The 20,397-nt window shown below is 46.7% G+C and overlaps 1 protein-coding gene across 1 annotated transcript; it reads right to left on the bottom strand.

The window, feature by feature from the left end:
* Positions 1-435: 435 nt before the first annotated feature.
* On the bottom strand, positions 436-17,758 carry htr2aa (5-hydroxytryptamine (serotonin) receptor 2A, genome duplicate a). The gene is given in 4 exon segments (XM_084689108.1): positions 436-998; positions 1,000-1,369; positions 6,110-6,310; positions 17,308-17,758. Coding segments are annotated over 4 exon segments (1,524 nt in total). The 3' UTR covers positions 436-496.
* Between the last annotated feature and the right edge of the window lie 2,639 nt (positions 17,759-20,397).

Below are 20,397 nucleotides of genomic sequence, written 5' to 3'. Positions count from 1 at the left end.
ACGGCATTGCGTCACTTTAAACACCCCTTCTAGAAATGTCCCTTCATGATATCCCCCCAAAACACACATCAAGGTAACCATGTTGCTCGCGGTGTCAAGATGAGAGTGGTGACAAAAGATAGTTAAGTCTCTGTTAAAAACGCACTAGACCGTACTTAATGACTTACTCATGTGCACAAAACAATGTAGGCCTACAAACAAAAATAAATTCGGATGAGTTGTGTGGTCCCTTTTTCCTCGATTTCTTTTCAATTTAATATCCAATTGATCCGCTGGATCAACTCTCTTTTCAGTCAGTAATAGTTCACTATTAAAAATAGTTGCCATGGTTTCTCTGCTTCCTCCTGCACTTGACGACAGACGACGCCTTTCATCGCGTGGAAAGTCGTGACATTTCCTGTTCCCGATTCCCGCCCAAAAATGTCAGGAAAATCGGACAGTAAGAAAATACATTAATCTACAATGACCCCTGGAAGGATTTTCGAGTTTTCTGAGCTCACACACAACTGATATTTTCCTCTTTGTCTCCCTGATTTTTGTGCGGATTCGACTTGGCCTTTCCTAGTGACGGCAAAGAGAAGTCCTCTTGCCCGCCACTGGGGTGCGTTCCATTCCTCAATAAGCGCATGTCCCCCAGGGGCATCTGGGTGGAGTTATAGGCTAGCGGGGGGATGGTGTTGACCAGTATGAGCTGCAAGGGTTTCTTCTCAGGCTGATACTTGCAGCAAACGTATCGCGAGAACGCGGCACGGTACGTCTTGTTGAACAGCGTGTACACCAAGGGGTTCACCGCCGACGACAGGTACCCCACCCACACGAACACGTTGAGCAGCCCGCTCATGACCACGGGGTCGCACTTCAGCGGGTCACACACCACCGCCAGCACGTTAGTGATAAAGAACGGGCACCACATGACCACAAAGAGAAAGAACACCACGCCCAGGACCTTGGAAGCTTTCTGCTCGTTGCTGATGGACTGCATGGTGCGCCGGCCATTCGGCGCCACCCCGGGGCCCATGCCCCCCCCCTGCCGCCCCTCCTGCCGCCCCCCCTGCAGCCCCCCCCGCCTCCCTGCTGATGGAGCGCCTGAACAGTTTCTCGGAGGAGAGAGAGGACTGGGGCAGGAAGCCTAGCGTGAGCGTGGTGCTCCACTTGGGCCGGGGTACCAGCTGGTCCAAGCAGAGCGTGGCCTCGTTCTGCAGGGCGTTGATGGTCAGGAAGTAGGTGACCACCATGATGGTGAGGGGGATGAAGAACGCCACGAAGGAGCCCGCCAGGACAAAGCTGCCGTCCGTCATCACACAGCTGCCGTCGCTGAAGACTTTGGAACGGTCCCTTAGACCCAGCACTGGGATGGGCATGGATATACCTGGAGGGAGAGGGGGATGGAGAGAGAGGGGGATGGAGGGAGAGGGGGATGGAGGGAGAGGGGGATGGAGGGAGGGGAGACAGAGAAACAGGGGGGAAGAGAAAGAGAGGGGAAAAGGAAAGAGCAAGTGTGGTGGGGCGAAAAGGTAATAAAGGGAGAGAGGAAAGAGATGGTTAGCTCTGTTCCAGAAGTCACACTTTTTCTTCTCTCCAATAAAGTGTCAATGCCCTGTAACACTGTGGTTGTTGTGTGCAATCCAATTCAGACGGTACTACAGGACAGGAAAACAGATAGCACACCAGTCCTGTGGTGTGTGTATATATCGATGTCAAATTATCTCCAACCTGTTGTTTCTTCCCATCATATATCAATTTAGCTAGAGCAAGATACCTTGGCTTCAATAACAATAGTGTTCATATCTCTTCTGGCTGTCTGTGAGGACAGATAAACCTAGCAATTTCCCCTGGCAGACCTTGCATTAGAAACATCATTATTGCTCAATAACTGAATTTGGAAGGACAGGGAGAGGGGCAGATGCATCTGGAGCCATCCACAGCCTCCAACCTCCTTCGCAATGCGGTTAGTTGCAGACACTATAATAGCCCAGGGGACCCAGGGTGCAACTGGTCCATCGTGGTCGGCCATTTTGGCGCCCCCGTGTCAGTGCAGATTAATATTATGAGCAGGGTTACAGGATAGCAACCATATTAAACATAACCTCACTTACAGCCCATTGCGACTGGATTGGCGATTTAACCTTGTTATTAGCATATGCATTTCCATAAAGTCTGTTTCTAAACCGAACCTGGAAGGAAATTGTATCTGTTTTATCACATATTCATGACATTGCAAAACTTATGAGACCTTTCCATTGGGCAGTTTTATATCTCCTGAAAGGCTGGTAGCCTATCCTCCATTTACCCAATAAAAATGGCGTATAAAACTTTATTAGATTCCCACTTCTGGAATGTTTATGCAGCCACCTTGTGACTTGGGGACAAGGTTCCGTTCTGAAATATTTGATTCTATTATATCCACATGCTGATGATCTGGTAAAAGTGTGAGTTAGTCCAATGGCTTTTTGATGCTTGTTTGTCGACATTGCACCCGATTTTGAACTTGTCGCTGAATTCATTTATTCTACGTGAAACATAAAAAAACAATTTCTAGCTATTTTCATGCGTGTGCCTGTGCATATAATCTTGCAAAACACACAACAAGAACAACAACAACCTTTATTTATAAAGCACATTTGACACAATTCAAATTGATCACAATTCAAAGTGCTGTACATAATACATAGCAGAACTGTGCTATAAAACAACAATTAAAAGTTTCCAAAAGCTAAAGAATAAAAGAGTAGATTTCAAAATATCCAGTGAAGGAGCAGACCTCACATGGTAAGGGGGAGCATTCCAAAGCTTTGGCCCAGCAAACAGACTGCAAACAGGAATACCTCATATAAAACGATTGTATGGTACTATTACTGTACTGCAATTAGTCATGTAGCAGACGCTCTTTATCCAGAGCGACTGACAATAATTACAGGGACATTCTCCCTGAGCCTAGTAGGCCTTGCCCTAGGACACAACATCATCTGGCACAGCCGAGAATCAAACTGGCAACCTTCTGATTACAAGCCCGATTCCCTAACCACTCAGCCATCTGACTCCCCTCCACTACTGGACATGATTATGTATGTGTGTAAAGTAAGTGTGTTGTGTGTTTTTCTGTCTTTTGAGCACGTCAGAGGGAGACAACTCACGCGGCTTGACCCCTCGTTCAGGCTAGTATTTGTGGGTCTGTCTTGTTTTTCTGGCTCTGTTTACTTCTGATAAGGCCACAGACACTTGTTTTGCTGTACATGCTGTCCTATTCTGGGGACCAAGCATCCATCATCTTGCCCTGCTCTCTGAGAATTCAGAAATCAAAGGCGAATTTAGTCTCCTTTTCCACGGCCTCCAACGCATTCTCTCCGTCAGCCAGAAACACAGAGGACAGAGAGCGGTGCGAGGAGATAAATAAAGATGAGAAGTGCTGAACGGGGCTTCTTCTTTTGCATCTGTGTATTCTAAAGATTGAGTGTGTGTGGTGGGTGTCAGACCCCCTGGCTGGAGGTAGAGAGCAGACTGGGTTTGTTTTGTCTGCAGCAACTAGATTCAGCTGAGCTCCGTGATTGCAGAATGAACCCACTCCAACCCAGATGCAGAATTGTGCTCCCTTGATGCACACAACCAGACTATGCGGTCAACAAGGGGTATGTTTGTTGTTGAAGTTTGTAAAGGTGGTTGATGTTTTTTTTTTTTTCTTTCAAAGGAAAAGGTTAATAGAAGAGATGGATGGAAGACCAAGCAGGTCTTTTTTTATGTCCTTGGAACCATTTATTTACTCTAAGTTTCTTCTTTCTCCCATCCAACGCTTTTGCGCCCACTTCAGATGTATTTGTTTCGCAATTTGCACGTAAAAGCATGGCGAGGTATGTACAAACATGCCGCACTGAGGGAAAAGCGCAGACTGGCTGTCGCGGTAACTGAAAATGGCAAGTTGTACTGCATATGATTTCCCAATGAACTGCAGGTTTCGTAAATACGACGTAAACTGAAGTATCACAGTGTGCGCAATCTGCGGGTTGGCCATGGCGCTAATAACGCTACATTTGCTAATGTACATACATGAGGCCCTCAGTGTGACTGACTTTGAACTTTGAACCGACATCAATTGTTAGTGGAATTTACCATGCAAATCTTCAACGCTCAGTTGAAGAAAAAGCACGTTTGAAGAAGCCAAATATATGTCAGCTGCCGTTTGGGTTTTTGGACCAAGGAACATTATTCATTGTGTTGAGCAAGAAAATCCTGTTTTTACAAGGTTGACTGTGTGCCGCCGTGGGGGATTCTCTGTCTCTGACACTGAAACAGCTCTTTCTCTTCGGAGAATAACAGCTCACCTCAATACTGGAGAAGGACCAAATAAGTCTAAACCAAACAATCTTCAACCACCAGTTGGAGAACACCTCATTTAACCCCAACAGTACTCCAGCTTTGTAGTTGTAGCACATCAAAAAGCCATAAATAAAGGATTTAACTTCTGTGCAGGAATGTAACATTCTTTGGCAGGGGTCGGATGGGAAGACTGACGATTTAGCAAGTTGGCTTCTTCGACTCGAGCCGAGCACAGTCACGCAAGCAGACACGGCGTTTCTCGCCCCAAATATGTCTGTGTCAGGGGGACCACAGAATCAAGGCTATGCTAATGCTAATGGGCTAATTAGCAGGTTTCCCGCCATGTTTCACGGGCTGAAATCTGCCTGTGCCTCTAGGGAGGGGCGGGGCTCGGAGGAGCGCCTCCAGCACTGGTCTGTCTGAAAAGCTAAGACAGAAACTACTCTCTCCGCTCCTGAATGATTTAAGACAGGATTTGTTTGATTTTATTCCTTTTTTTTTTCTTCCATCCCTGAAGCCACTGTCTGCTCATCGCGTTAAAATGTTCCAATAAATACTGAAGGGAGAGGTGTGTATGCGTGGACATGTGTGTGTGTGTGGACGTGTGTGTCTGTGGACGTGTGTGTGTGTGGACCTGTGTATGCGTGGACGTGTGTGTGTGTGGACATGTGTATGCGTGGACCTGTGTATGCGTGGACGTGTGTGTGTGTGGACATGTGTATGCGTGGACCTGTGTGTGTGTGGACGTGGATGTTTGTGTCTTCTGACCCACACACACTACAGTGTGTCTTCTGCCCCACACACACTACAGTGTGTATTCTGCCCCACACACACTACAGTGTGTCTTCTGCCCCCACACACACTACAGTGCAGAGTCCACACAAGCCATGCAGTTAAACTCTACATGTAGGTACATTTCCCCTGTTCCGGTTAGGGTGCGGTGACATGCCTCAGATGCGTGTGAGTCAAGGAGAGAAAGGAAGGGGGGGGGGGGAGAGATGGGGAGAGTGGGTACTGTGTGTGAGGTAATAATCCCCCAGCATGCCGTTGTGTACGTCTCTAAGTTGACTCTGATCTGATCAGAAACAGTGTTACAACTCCAGACAAGAGGAACATTTATTCTTGCCTCCGTACATCAGCTCTACACTACCAAACATCGCCTCTCCTCATCCTCCGTTTGACAAACCAGAGGAGAGCAGGGCGAGGCAGATGCACTTATCATGGAGACAAAGCGCACTCAGTCTTACTTCATTCGTACGCAAGCATATCAAAGTTTAGTTTAGCATAATGTAGCCCAGCCTAAGGGCTTGGACCTGTGGAGTAACTCCGAGACAGCGAGCTTATTATTCTTCGTTATTCTATCTGGAGACACTCGTCTTCGACTAAGACCTAATGAGGAGTGAATACAAGGCATAAACACAGCTCAGGTCAGAAAGCTGAGTCATTCATTAGCGTTAGCATTTTGTCAATAAAGTTTTAGTTCAATTGTTAATACATTGAACTGTCGTTATTTTGGTCCACACTGAAGGTATCATCGGAAGTTAATTATGTATTTTTTGCTTACTTGCTTTTTTCAGCACACCGTTCTAGGATAGAGTTTAGATTTCCATAGACTGACCCCTGTCTATCCATCTCAATCTGGCTCAAAATCAACCGTGACAGTTTCCTGACACTGACACTGCACCCCCTGAAAGTGTGTTTTCCTGTCCCTGTGTCAAAGCTCATCCTCTCACTCCTGGATGTCACCCGGCCTCTGCCTCTCCCCTCCTCAGTGGAGGAGTCGTTTGTGCTCTCTTACCCACGGAGATGGTCCACACAGCCATGATCTTGAGGCGGGCCTTGGTATGGGAGTTGAAGCGGCTGTGGTGGATGGGGTTCCGGATGGCGATGTAGCGGTCCAGTGAGATGGCACACAGGTGCATGATGGAGGCCGTGGAGAACAGCACGTCCAGGTAGATCCAGAAGGGGCAGATGGGGAAGGGGAGGGGCCATGTGTAGTCTGGTAAACAGGAGGGAAGTAGAGGAGAGGAGAGAGAGGGACATCTTACAGTAAGATGAGATAAGTGTTAGTTAATGAGTGATATGGCCCGTATAATAGGCTTGTTAACATTAACATGTGTTAATCAGACTTACTAACTTGTGGTCTTATTACCTATGAACTCGAGTATAGCTTATTATAAGCACTTTGATTGAAAGTTATTTTATTTTAATGCTCAGTATGTGAATAAGTATTGAATCTCCGTACTTTAAACCTCCTCTAAAGTTAAATTCAAAGAAGGACATTTAGAAATATTATAACACCTAATGGACTGAAAGCAATAAACTGATGAACTGTGAAAAAACTTTCCAGGCAGATGCACACACTTACAAATTCACAGAAAGTCTAGTTCGTAATAGGTGAACCAGGGCGCAATTAAAATATCGACCTGAACATTTTAACACCCGTTACATTTGTTTTAGTGGAGTTTGTGTCTGCAGTAAAAAAAATATAACGGAGACCTCGTAAAGTCTGATGGTCATGTTGAGCAGTTATAGCGACCAAAAAGCATATAATGTTGTGACCAAAACACATCAAGCTGAATGACTCATATAGATGGAATACATCCAGAAACTCCAAGCCTTACATCAGCGTAGTCAACCCTACAAAGTACCACCTCCACACACACACATATATACACACACATATCATCCATCTGAACAGGATCAAATACATGCCCAGATGTAATGAATTGACTGCTACGTGTCAGGAAAGCAGGGTTTAAACACGGAACTAACCCGGTGTCTAGACACCCCCAAGCACAGCCAAGAAAAACAGGCTGGCTGGAGATGGGAGGAAGCCTTTATTGGCGTGGACCGTACTGAGAGACTCTGACACGGACCGTACTGAGAGACTCTGACACGGACCGTACTGAGAGACTCTGACACGGACCGTACTGAGAGACTCTGACACGGACCGTACTGAGAGACTCTGACACGGACCGTACTGAGAGACTCTGACACGGACCGTACTGAGAGACTCTGACACGGACCGTACTGAGAGACTCTGACACGGACCGTACTGAGAGACTCTGACACGGACCGTACTGAGAGACTCTGACACGGACCGTACTGAGAGACTCTGACGTTCCACTTCATTATCCCTCGTTTTCTCCCTCTGTTGGGGAGGTCAGGATTCTTTCACTTCCCCAGGTGGAACTGAACCTTATTGTAGCCTTATCTGTTTATTTGGGCTGAATGAGGGATGGCCATCACCATGGTCAGCGATTTTTCGCTCTCTCTGTATTTGTACGTTTTTTTTCCAGAACATTCCAGTCGGTTTGTCTTCTGTCACTGACTTTCAGTGAGCTAGCGTTAGCTAACAGAGAAGGAGAGCTATTGAGTTAACCTGACCTTTGGACTAACCACAGTCAATGACTCCCTCTGTGGTCTTCAAAGTCACAATGGTTAAAAGAAACTGTTGAAAAATCACTTATTTTGCCAGACACACACACACAACCACTTGGCAGTGAAACGTTTCCGTTTGTTTTGAAGAAGCACCAAAAGAGAGAGGAGGAGGCACTAGGTTAATTTCAGATTTGTTCCCCATTTCCATCTAGTCTTTGTGTCTGAAGTGGAGATGGGATTGAACAAAGCCCGGGTCGTTGACTGACAGAGATTGAGTGGAATTTTTTATTTGCCACTGAGGCAAAAGGCTGCATATTCTCAGAGAGAGAGAGAGAGAGAGAGAGGGGGAGAGAGACAGAGAGAGAGAGAGAGAGAGAGAGAGAGACAGAGAGAGAGAGAGAGAGAGAGACAGAGAGAGACAGAGAGAGAGAGACAGAGACAGAGACAGACACAGAGAGAGAGAGACAGAGACAGACAGAGAGAGAGAGAGAGACAGAGAGAGAGAGACAGAGAGAGAGAGAGAGAGAGAGAGAGAGAGAGAGAGAACAAGGGACTCAATGAGTGGATAGAGTAAAATTGAAACAGTAAATTGAAATCTCCTGACTCTGATCGAGAAATTTGTTAAATCTGTGTTGCCAAAATCTTGCCATGCATTTGCACTCTCTCTCTCTCTCTCTCTCTCTCTCTCTCTCTCTCTCGTTGACCTCATTACAAACTCTTTCACACCTGTCGTCTGTTAAATGATTGCCAGAAAGTTTCCTACAATCCTGGAGAGATTGGAGAGCTCTTCTTTGGCCTCCCCTCTAGGAGACCAGTCTGTCTCAGTAAAGAGGAAACAGAGAACACTGGAGCACGTTCTTCCCCACAGTTCAAATAGGGAATTTAATTTACCTTATTGATCTATAAAATAATTGCAAAAACTACACTGGAGATAAACCTATTTTCCTCAACAACGTTCCCCTCTATCTACACCCTGAGTGTAACCAGGGAGAGAAACAGGGCTATCAACAAGACAGTAAATAAGCGGAGGGATGCCAGAACATAACGATCTGTAGAAGTTATCTATTTTGCTTGCGGTTCTTATGCCTAAACACCTCCATCATCTCCAGCGACACAAGAGAGAGAAGGGGGAGAGAGAGATGTGGGAGAGAAAGTGGGGAATAGAGAATGAGAAGGGTAACTCAAATGAATCATACTGGTTTTGGAACCATTTTCTCTTCTCGTACATTTTCTCATTTCCTTTTTCTTGAAAAATTCGATGTGACTGACCTGGCCAGTTACATGCTTGCATGCACAAACATTCTACCCAAGGTCAGACTCTGGCTAGGGACTGCTAGGATGACGAGACTACTGCTCTCTCTTCTTGCGTAACAGCATTTAAACATTCCTATTACTTTCTTGTATGTACCTTTATCTGTTACAATAAGTGGATTTGCAATAATGTGCCAGTTGAATGAAGCTTTCCTCTCCTGAATACAGCCATCCCCACCCTGGAAGCAGAACAGAAATGAGTTTTGAAAGAAGGAATGATGGATGGTTGTAGCTGATGTAGATGAGAGGGGGGGAAAGGAACACTTAGACACCTGAGAGGGTAGAACTCAAGTCGGTGTGAGGGTGTGTGCAACTTTGATGTGAAAGTAAACAGTGTTCATGACAGAGAGAGAGCTGAGCTCTCATCGGCCTGTAGAGATTGTCACGGTCTAACCATCCTGTCTGATGACTGATCAACCAGCTGCCCCTCATATGCCCGTCTCCATGGGAACGCTGGCCACCTTACTACAGCCTTTAACAAGAATTGATCTAAATAACCTTGAGCCTGTCATCCGGCTAACAATATTGGGCTTGGGCAAATAAAAGAAATGCAAAGTTTCTATCTATTCAAGATTGAAATCAGTGTGGTGCTAGTCTTATGCTAAGCCCTTGTGTGCTTGTGTCTAAACACTGTGGTGGAAGATATCTTTCTGCTGTAGCAACTCTCACTATGACTCTTCCAACATCCTCTCTCATGGTATGACTCCACAATACATGGATTACTTTGATTACGATTATCAAAGAATTAGTACATTGAGGATCACACTGTTCTTTTCTCCACAAAGGGGGGAGAGATGAGAGAGAGGGGGGCCCACACAGGGGGGCCCCACACAGGGGGGTCCCAGCAGGGGGGACTCTCTATCTCCTCTCCTGTGTGGGGCCCCCTGTGTGGGGCTATGTGAGCCAGGCTCCTCTTCTTATCTCTGGTTGGCACTCTGGAGTCCCCCTGATCTGGAGTCTATTACACAGACGCTGAGAGAAGAGACAGTGGGCCTCATGTACCTACATTCGCAAACGTAGCGCTATTAGCGCCATGGCCAACCCGCAGATTGCGCACGGTTTGATACTTCAGTTGACGTCGTATTTATGAAACATACAAGTCATAGGGTAATCAGCGCCTTTCTCCGCCCACTATACCGCACATTGCGAGCATTTAAACGCGCAATTGAATGGGCCTTCTTAAGGAGAATTCTCTCTTTCTATCATGGATCAGCCACCAAAGTCGAAACAGCGATGACTGTTTGAAATGATCCTGATGCCAATATTTGTAATGTAGTGAGGAGTTTAACAACTGCTGGAATGGAATGTGAACGCTCAGTCGGAGATTTGATGTAATCTTTCTAATTTCTTCCAGTAACTGTAATATTGCATGACTGCTTAATCTGTAACGCGTAATGATTTCGTGTTCACTCAATTCAAAAAGTGTGATCCTTGTGGAAAAAATCCTTTGGCCTTTGTCTTCTTCTTGCTCGGTTACTGCTGCCATTTCACCAGGAGGCATCCTGGTTTACGCCTGCTTTTAAAAAGCGTAGAATTTTCAACGCAAAATAGAGGTGTGCTTTCACAGGCAGTTTTTGTACATACCGTGGAATACATAATTAGGCCACTTAACGCATCCCCTCCCATCTTTTTTTGGGAAACTCCCACTTTCCCCTTGACCCTCCCATGAACGCATATGCATGACACAAAAAGAGCAATTTGCCATTTTCAGTTTCTGCGACAGGCAGTCTGCGCTTTTACCTCAGTGCGCCATGTTTGTACATACCTGGCCATGCTTTTACGCGCAAATTGCAAAACAAATACGCCTGAAGTGGGCGCAAAAGCGTTAGTACATGAGGCCCAGTGTGTCTGTGGCAGAACGTCCGACAGACAGACAGACAGACAGACAGACAGACAGACAGACAGACAGACAGACAGACAGACAGACAGACAGACAGACAGACAGACAGACAGACAGACAGACAGACAGACAGACAGACAGACAGAGACCGGTAGGTGGTCCCCCAGAGAGGCTAAATATGGTGAACAGCTAATCACTCTGCACCCAAACAGTAGGAGGCATCCACTGTCAAATACCTTCAAAACGGAGCGCTTGAAGGTTGCAATCCTTTTTAAAGTCGTTAAAAACGTTCCAGACCACATCTTTTAAATCTTATTCTGCAAAATGACATATCACACTATACCATACTGGATTGTCATTCATATATATATTATTGAAACCCAAAGCCACAGGAAATGCTAGTATGTCAGGTATTTGCCACCTTCCCTGTTATGTAATCTCATTTGAAACAAATGGATAAGTCAAATCAATATGGCGAGGCACTACCTAAGAATTTATTGCAGCTATCGTTGGTGTTTTGGGATAGTGGGGAAAGTGATTTGTTCAGTAGTGTGATGTGGCTGTTAAACACAGACCCATCCTTGACTCTGACCGCCAAATTCCAGGCTCCTCAGATCCTTCTGCTGCGATTTCTATAAACGCTATTTGTATGTCACTATGGATACAATTTTAAGCGTCAGCTAAATCTATGAAATGTAAATGTAGCTACCACAAAGACGTCCAAACAGCTACTGTAGTGAATGGATGCCTTTTAACTTCACAACAACTTAAGGACCAGCCGGAGATAACACACCACCACATAGGAGCTTTTTAGACACAATTTCTATGTGACGCGCAAACTCACAGTGAGTCTGTCTGTTTTTGTGCATATGTGCACCCGCGTTTTTCTAACCAATGGTGCGCGCAGACATGTAATACACACACCTGATAGGTGTATAGTTTCTGACAGTTAAATAACGGCCTTCCGAGGGCTGTTGGCATTTCATGTTTCATTAAGAGTGTTCACCTCATCGGCCCCCATTTAATCAGCATCACAATTTTATCTGCCATTTCGTTAAACCTCGGAGCCTAATTAAGTCGGAGATACAATATCCAGGACCTGACAACACCTGTGTGTCTGAAGCCAGGCTCAGAAACACACGTCGTGAAAGCTATTTAGGTTAGCAGTAGTATGTCTATCCTCTCGTCTCTCTCTCGCTCTCTCTCGCTCGCTCTCTCTCTCTCTCTCTCTCTCTCTCTCTCTCTCTTTCTCTCTTATGTCTTGCTTTCTCCACCTCTCTCTCTCTTTTCTCTCTTCTCTCTCCCTCCATATGTCTTTTTCTCTCTCCACCCAAGAGTAGAGAAACTTTTGTAATTTTTGTTTATTTCCGAAATGTGCGTCTCACTTCCATTATGCTTTCTTGCGTATAACAACATAACAAGGAAGGTTTTATGTTGATATCCAGTCGTATGTCAACAGTGATCTGAATTGTGTAACTAGAGAGACTGTGTGGGGAAGATGTGTGCACTAAAAATGCATGTAGGACAGAGTACTGCTGTTGTTGTTGTGGACGACACAAAACATCACAACAGCAGGTAATGAGGAGTGAGTTGACCTTGAGTAAACACAAACAGTCAATTAGCACATTTAGTCCTCCTCAAAATCATCTCTTTCGTCATCGTCCCTCTCTTTTTTCTCTTGCATTTCTTTTTTTTCCCCTCAATTCACATTTCTTCTCCGCTCTCGGATACACACACCCAAACACACACTGTCTGCAACACACTTTCCTTTTGTCAGCGCAGTCATGGCAACTTGCCATTTTGACACGCACTGGAGGTCGCTATCGCCCTGGTAACAGCATTTTGTTTTGTTTTTTATTTTAAAAAGCTGTACGACTGAAGTGAATTCATAATAAAGACAGATACAGTTTGATGAAAACCACTCATGGAAGTGGTTTATTCAATAGGTTAGATGAAGAAATAAAAACCTGCACATATGCCCATCCATTTAAAGAAGTTCAGTCATTTTATCAGTACAATTTTATTGGTTTCTGAATGAAACTCTTACCCTTAACTCTTAACTGACTTTTGACAGTTGCTGTAAATCTCCATCGCCATGGCTACCGGTTTTGTGGTAGACTGTTGGTGGCAGGACCTTACCAGCTGTGGGTTCTCGAATACAGAAAGTCTGTAATTACCCCTATTCCTTGTTCCCTCACTCATTCTCTTTCTCCTCTCGTTTCCCTGCCGTCTCTACTTGAGGTTGTGAAGGATCATGGGAAGTATAGGGAGAGAGTTCACAATGTGTGCTGTTGTGAGTGTGCGCTGTCTGTCACTAATGTCTGTCTGTGTGTGTGTGTGTGTGTGTTTGTGCGTAAGTGTGTTCAGGCATTCCGCCTCCCTTAACAGAAGACAGGAGAGGCCATCTGTTTGACTGGAAGTGGAATGTTGTTCATACCACCTGTCTGTGCATTCAGGGTTTTATGTTGAGTGTCCTATTCATCTTATAGCCATATCTTTGTCAAACATCTTAAAGTATAGTTTATGTTGTGTAGATAGACATGAGCTTTGGTTTGTGTGTGTGTGTATTTGTGTGTGTTGCCTGTTCATAAGTCAGTCACATAAATATGTATGTATGCGTACCTACTTTTTCCATGAGTGAGTGTGTGTGTGTGTGTGTGTGTGTGCACGCAGACATGCTGTACGTGTAGTACAAGCATGGTCATCTGTTTGTATGTGTGTGCGTTTGTGACATGCTCCCAGTTTGGACTAGAAATCACATCAACAACACACGTTGGTGTAAACAAACACATCCACTTCCGCCTCCGGCTGTTACGTTCATGTTTTTCCTTCTTGCCAGAGACCACCAAACCTTCCTGGCTCCAACTGGTACATCAACACTGTCACCGAACAAAACCCAACCCCTCTCCAGACTAGGACACCAATCAGACTGAGTGTGAGGGATCGTTAAAGCAAAACTTCCTTCCTTACAACTTCTTTCCAATTTTCTTTTTTTTGTATTTCCTATTTCCCACCCTTTAGCTTCTTGCAGGATCTTTCTTCAAACTCTTAATGTGTTTGTTGTAAAGTTCTCTCTGATCCTTACTGTTTCCTCTGAGTATACAGTGTGTTACTTTTACTATCTGTGTCTCTTTTTCGAGCTCTCTCTCACTCTCATTCTCTCACCACCTCCAGAGATTCAGGCATCACTGACTCCCATCGCTCTCGTCTTCTAATCATGCACCCTCTGTCTCTCCCTTTCTCTCTCCGTACCCCCTCTCTCTCTGTCCCTGTCCTTGTCCCTGCCTATATTTCTCTCCCTCCTCATCCCTTTCTCTCTCACAGTCTCTCTATTCCTGGCCCCCACCCCCTCTCTCTCCTGTCTCACACATTTCTCTCTCTTTTTCCCTGTCCCTCTCTCTTTGTGTCTAACAGTCTCTCTGTCCCCTCAGTCTCTGTCTGTCTCTCTCTCTCTCTTACGGTCTCTCTCTCACAGTCTCTCTCTCTCTCTTACAGTCTCTCTCTCACAGTCTCTCTCTCTCCTGTATCTCACATCTTCTGTCATCCTCACCACCACCCCCCCCCTCTCCCAGGGGGATTCAGATTCATCAGTTGCTTCATCTTTCCCATTTCTCTCTCTCTCCTGTTGGTCTGTTTATTTTCCTGCCGTTCCATATCCTCTTAGTGACCTGTGCCCTGCTATCGCACATCTGGTCTGTAGGAGCAGATAATGATGAGGCTGTTTTGTTGTGGTTTTGTTTTGTTGCGTGGTCGTGCCTGAGAGGAAGCCTCTGTTCATTCGAGAGCCGGCTGGTCTTTTATTTCCCTCGTTTTTTTTTGCCAGCACTTTGAAATTGAAACCGACTCGAAAATGATTGTCTGTTCCAAACAGCGTCTAAACATCTACATTTGAACTTGGACTTTTTTTCCACCAGAAAAGCTGGACTGGGCCTTTCGCTTTCTTCTTCACTTTTCATTATCTTGTTCTGTATCCCATCTCTCTCTCTTTTTTCCTCTCTTTTTTCTTTTCTCTCTCTTTTTCTCATGCTCTGACTGTCGCTCTCTTTCTCTTTCTTTCTCTCTCTCAAATCTCTCTTTATCCATTCTCATGGGATTACAGTATTATTTCTAATCTAAAGGGAATCAACCATAAAGATTTTGAATCTCATAAAACACATCCACGCTTCTTCAGAAAACATTATTTGCCAAAGCTTCACTGTGTCTTCACAGCATGTGTGTGTGTGTGTAACGCTCTCATATTTGATATGCAGCTACAGCAGATGAGGCGTCAGTGTTTTCCAAAGGTTTGACACGATTGGACGTTGTCGGGCCAAAAGTATTTCTACTCCTCCTCGGTGAAAGCCAGAGCGGTTGGGATTCAGGCTGATAAAGAAGCATCTGCTCCGACTAGCGTGGAACCTGCCGGAAGCAGGATGGAACAGAGCTCACCTGCAGCGTCTTCTAACTCCCCAGGAACCTGTCAGAGGTTCAAACTGCCACAGTTTGAAAGCAAGGTTACGTTTTTTTTTTTTTTTCGACGTGTAGCAACTCTCTGAGAGAGACAGAGAGACAGAGAGAGGATGACAAGGAGGGAGGAGGAGGAGAACGGCGCCGTTCAGCGGCGCCAGAGTGGTTACAAAGGAAGACGAGACACTGGTGTAGAGCAGGAGAGATGGTGCGAGGCCCTGAAGTGAGGGGGACCGACAGAGAGACAGTGAGAGGATTACGGAGAAGGGAGATCAGTCAAGAGATTAAGCCATTTATTTTCTTCCAGGGAAAGTTGAGCCAACATCTTGCTATCGTCCTTAACCACGACAACAGAAGGCTCTGTCTTCAATACACACCTCACAGCGGACAACAATGTAGGGTTGGTTTTGGAGAGGAAGCACGAGCGAGGCGATGGCTCACAGGAGGTCTTTCCATCGTCTAGATGTGAGCCATCTTGATGCTTCAGAGCACTTTGTCAGATGAAGGAGTCTCTCCTCTGTTCTGAGTGTTTCCTAATGCCTGCTTGTTAAACCATCAGAAGACGGTCACTGTTTGCTCACAACCACAGCACCAGTATTCAGAGAACACTCCCTTGGTGATTTACTGGGTCTGCGAGCGGCACCCCCTGCCAATGGTGGAAGATTTACAGCTGAGCTAAAGGCTTTCACCCAAATTACAAACTGTTTACATGCGGACCCCCTATCCCTTACAGTTTCCCCTGGAATTGTGGGATACGTATCGCTGTCATCGGTCAAGAGGTGTCCCATCTCGTAATTGCTTCAACAGGACAATTGCGCAATCATAATGATACCTTTTCTGGTAATGAGAGGCCTGTGGCACCATTGAGTCTCTGCGATGGCAAACGGCATTGTGTTTGCGCTCCACTTTCTGTTACAGATTAATCCAATCGGCCGTGACAGTGTGGCGACTCGAGAAAATAATTACAAACTGTCTGTAGCGTTTCCCGCTGCATCACAATGTTTAATGACTTCTTTTGTCTTCTCATTAAAGAGGCAACATCTAACAGGCAAGACAGGTCGGTCTTTCCCCAATGCTTTCCCTTCAAACCAATTTAGCGTCCTCTTTCTGATGCAAATTAGTTTTCTACTTAGGGCTTAAAGCCCTCCTATGAAAGCAATGACTCGTGGCATTTACACATTTCCACAGGAGTAGCTTGGGAGGGGTAAACAAATGAACTAGGGACTGGGTTCCATGGGAAGTCAGAGGGAGAGACCATGAAAGAGAACCAAAGTGTGGGGGTGGGGGTGGGGGTGGGGGTGGGGGTGGGGGTGGAGGGTGGGGGTGGGGGTGGGGGGTGGGGGTGGCGGCAAACAGTGGGATATCTGGACTTGGTAATAAGATAGCAAGGCAGTCCTAAAGATAAGAAATCGATGTGAAAAATATGATCATACTGTATTTTGATGATACAATAACTAAACCAATTGGACAGGGACCACTTAGAACGAAGGAATGGTCCATAAATCCCTCATCTCTAGGGTCCCTTGATGGAGCCAATAGTGAACCTGAACCATCCTCACAATGAATACATGCATGAGAAATGATGCATCAAGCCAAACTCATTCCAAGACGTGAAATTCATCAACAAGGCCTCTTGCCTCCATGTGTTTAGTGACAAACGGCAACAACAAACAGTCTCAAAGAACAGAGTCCAGCCAGCCGTGAAATTGGACATCTCAATACACGGTGATGTTGATAATTGAAAAGCTTTGATACAACTCTCTCAGGAACCACTAGCTACAGTGAACTGCTCTCTGAAACTTTCACAACGACAGACGCCCATCATCAGATAAAGTGCGAGTTTAAGTACCACACTTATTTTTCACACATATATTTCTTCACTGTACCGTCCAAACATTTGTTACTGCTTGATTATTTAATCTGGCACATGATGCGAGCACACACATACGCATCACACACACTACAAACACACACCACACAGAATCTCGCACACACACACACACCAGCACACTTACTGTAGAGGATGGTCACCATGGAGACAGGCATGACCAGGACCCCCAGCAGCATGTCTGCGACGGCCAGCGACATCAGGAAGTAGTTGGTGGCGTTCTGGAGCTTCTTCTCCAGCGACACGGCCATGATGACCAGGATGTTCCCGGTGACCGTCACGGCAATCACCGCCAAGATCAGCAGCGCCGCCCAGTTCTTCTGCACCCCAGCTGGCGTCGCCGTGACACACCCCACCGCCCTGGCCTCCTCCCCAGCTTCCCAGACCCCCCCGCCCTGGGACCAGTTCCCAAGCGTCATCTCCATCTCGCCGCAGCCCGGCACCGACACGTTCCTGACTACGTTTCCCAGGGTACCCTGGGCTCCGGGAGGCCAGGGGTCAGGGTCGAAGAGCACGGACGCGGTGGCTCGGACAGGGGACGAGATCAGCTCTGAGATGTTTCCTCCTCGCAGGTTCATCGCTTCGCTGCCACGCATCCAGCTTTTCCAGTCTTTACCCAGACAGGCTGCTGTGGTCTGTTACCTGGCAAGGTGCGTCAGTGCAGAGACACCTCTGGTGTTCGTCTCCTTCATGGTGCCCGGAGCCGAGCAAACGTCCAGTGAACGTCCAGTCAGTGTCCGCTTCACAGCCCCTGATGAGATGCTCTGCCCAGAACGCAAGGAGGAGAAGCTGTGGGACTCGTGGAAAAACGACGGATTTCTGTGAACAGAACAATGACTTCCACTTAGCTGCTAACTCATCTGACAGCAACAGCCCTGACTGTTGTTACAGTAATGGTAACACTAACCAATTGTGAACAGTGATATTCTAAGAGTGGAATTGCTTTGTAATTATTCCAAACCGACTGTGGTAAATCCCTGTGAATATGTCCACCGCATTCAAGAATTATGTTCTTTATACCAGACACAAGATCAAACCTTCTGATGTGTAGATTTTTGAAGACAGGAGTAAAGATGTTTGAAGTCTCACCTGCTACCCTGCTTCAGTACCAGGTTGTCCAAAATCAAAAAATTAGACTTAAAAGGTCCAATCCATTAGAAGTTATTGAGTCCTTATAATCCTTTTACTTCTACGCACCCTCAGAATAGGAATGCTGATTCTGGGAAGTAAAATCATCTTTTAGAGACGGGAGGGCAGAAACGCAGGGCGGATCGTTTTTTTTCATGCGACTCCTAGTTCCATGTCTGCGTGCTGGAGTTAGAGGAGAGAGACCTCCACTGAGTTTAAAGGACAGCGATCACCCTTTGTGATTCCTGCGGCTCAGTGGCGTGTGTGTGTGTGTTAGAATCCTCAGGTGTTTCTCCTGCACTCACTCACGACCACACCTGTGCTTGTGTGTGTGCTCAATGGAGATGGATCAGGAGCATGATAAGTAGTGACAAGTGTCAGGCACGCACACTCTCACAAACACACACACACACACAAATATCCCACAGTGCTCTACGAGGATCCTGCTGAGCAGGTTGTGATAAATAGAAAATCCTGGTCTGGGAGAAGAAAAAATAAAAGACTTGTTTTCTTTTCAAATGATTCACACGCGCACGTCCTCTTTGAATCTCTCTCTCTTCTTTGATGAGTGATAGGCTGCCCAAGTCTCCCGTATCGAAAAGCAGTTCAGTAATCCTCCACATTCAGTCAGCCTAACTTCAGCATGTAGTGTCTGTGCTCACGCTGTGTTCTCTCTCTCTCTCTCCCGTCTGTCTCTCTCCCTCGCTCCGCTGTGGATCTGCTCCACCCCTCTCCCTCCCCCCGATCCTGATTTGCACCGCTCCTGTAAAGGCTCTTCCCCTTCGCCGTCCTTGCTCTCTCTGCTCCTCTCCAGCTCTCCCTTCATCCTCCTCCCATCGTCAGCTCTCCTGACTCCTCCTCCCTCTCTCTCTCTCCTGAACCCCCCTCCCTCTCTCTCTCCTGACCCCCCCTCCCTCTCTCTCTCCTGACCCCCCCTCCCTCTCTCTCTCCTGACCCCCCCCTCCCTCTCTCTCTCCTGACCCCCCCTCCCTCTCTCTCCTGACCCCCCCTCCCTCTCTCTCTCCTGACCCCCCCTCCTTCTCTCTCTCCTGACCCCCCCTCCCTCTCTCTCTCCTGACCCCCCCTCCCTCTCTCTCTCCTGACTCCTCCTCCCTCTCTCTCTCCTGACACCCCCTCCCTCTCTCTCTGTCTTCCACACCTCTCTCGCTCTTCTATCCGACACAAATCCTCCTCTCACTCTGTCTCACTGACAGTTCCTCTGACACAGTCAGTCCAGGGGCCCTTGGTGTCTCGCATAGTATGCACACACACACACACACACACACACACTCACCTACACACACACACACACTCACACAAACCTACATGCACACACAGACAGTGGCAATTACAGAACAGTTAAGCTATTGAAAAATAGAAGTCTTAAAAGTTTGTTTGGGGTTATCAATCAGCCGTGCACTGACAGCTGGAGGATATATACAGAGCAGGGGAACCCACCAGGCTGTGACAGCACACACACTGAACACACACACCTTCCTCACAGACACAGTATCCCACATGACAGAGCATTGCTAGGGGCAGCCCACCCCCACACTGCCTGGGACACCTCCTCCCTATCCCCGGGAGATACACACATTCACACACACACACTCAAACACTCGCACACTGCACGTCACGGAGCAGTGTCCTGGGCTGGGGTGCGAGATAAGAGGAGGAGAAACTCCTCGTGAGGAGAAAGGAGGAGCTCAGGACTAAGGGGAGAGTCAGTACCAGTATGCAGCAGATACAGTATCACTCTCTCCAACGCAGTCAGCCGTGTGTGTGTGTGTGTGTGTGTGTGTGTGTGTGAGTTCAGCCTTCCCCTTGTCCTCCTCACACTCGTTAGCGACGTCAGAGCCATTTGCCAGAGTCATGGGAGAGAATGGAAGGTGACAGCCACGAAGCGATGACTGTTCTACTCCGTTTGCCCTTTCAATTAGCTGCATGCTAATCAGACACCATAGCTTTATACCGCGGCTGTGTTGAGTAAATAAGTTGGCGCCAATTAGCAGGGAAACATGCCTGCTGACTGGTCGAGATAACTAGCCTGTGCTGGAGCTGTGCTGCGGTGCATACACCAGGCTGTCAC

Source organism: Hypomesus nipponensis, chromosome 23 (assembly GCF_054491055.1).
Source record: "Hypomesus nipponensis isolate SF chromosome 23, ASM5449105v1, whole genome shotgun sequence".
Classification (NCBI taxonomy): domain Eukaryota; kingdom Metazoa; phylum Chordata; class Actinopteri; order Osmeriformes; family Osmeridae; genus Hypomesus; species Hypomesus nipponensis.
This window is presented reverse-complemented; position numbering and strand designations above follow the sequence as displayed.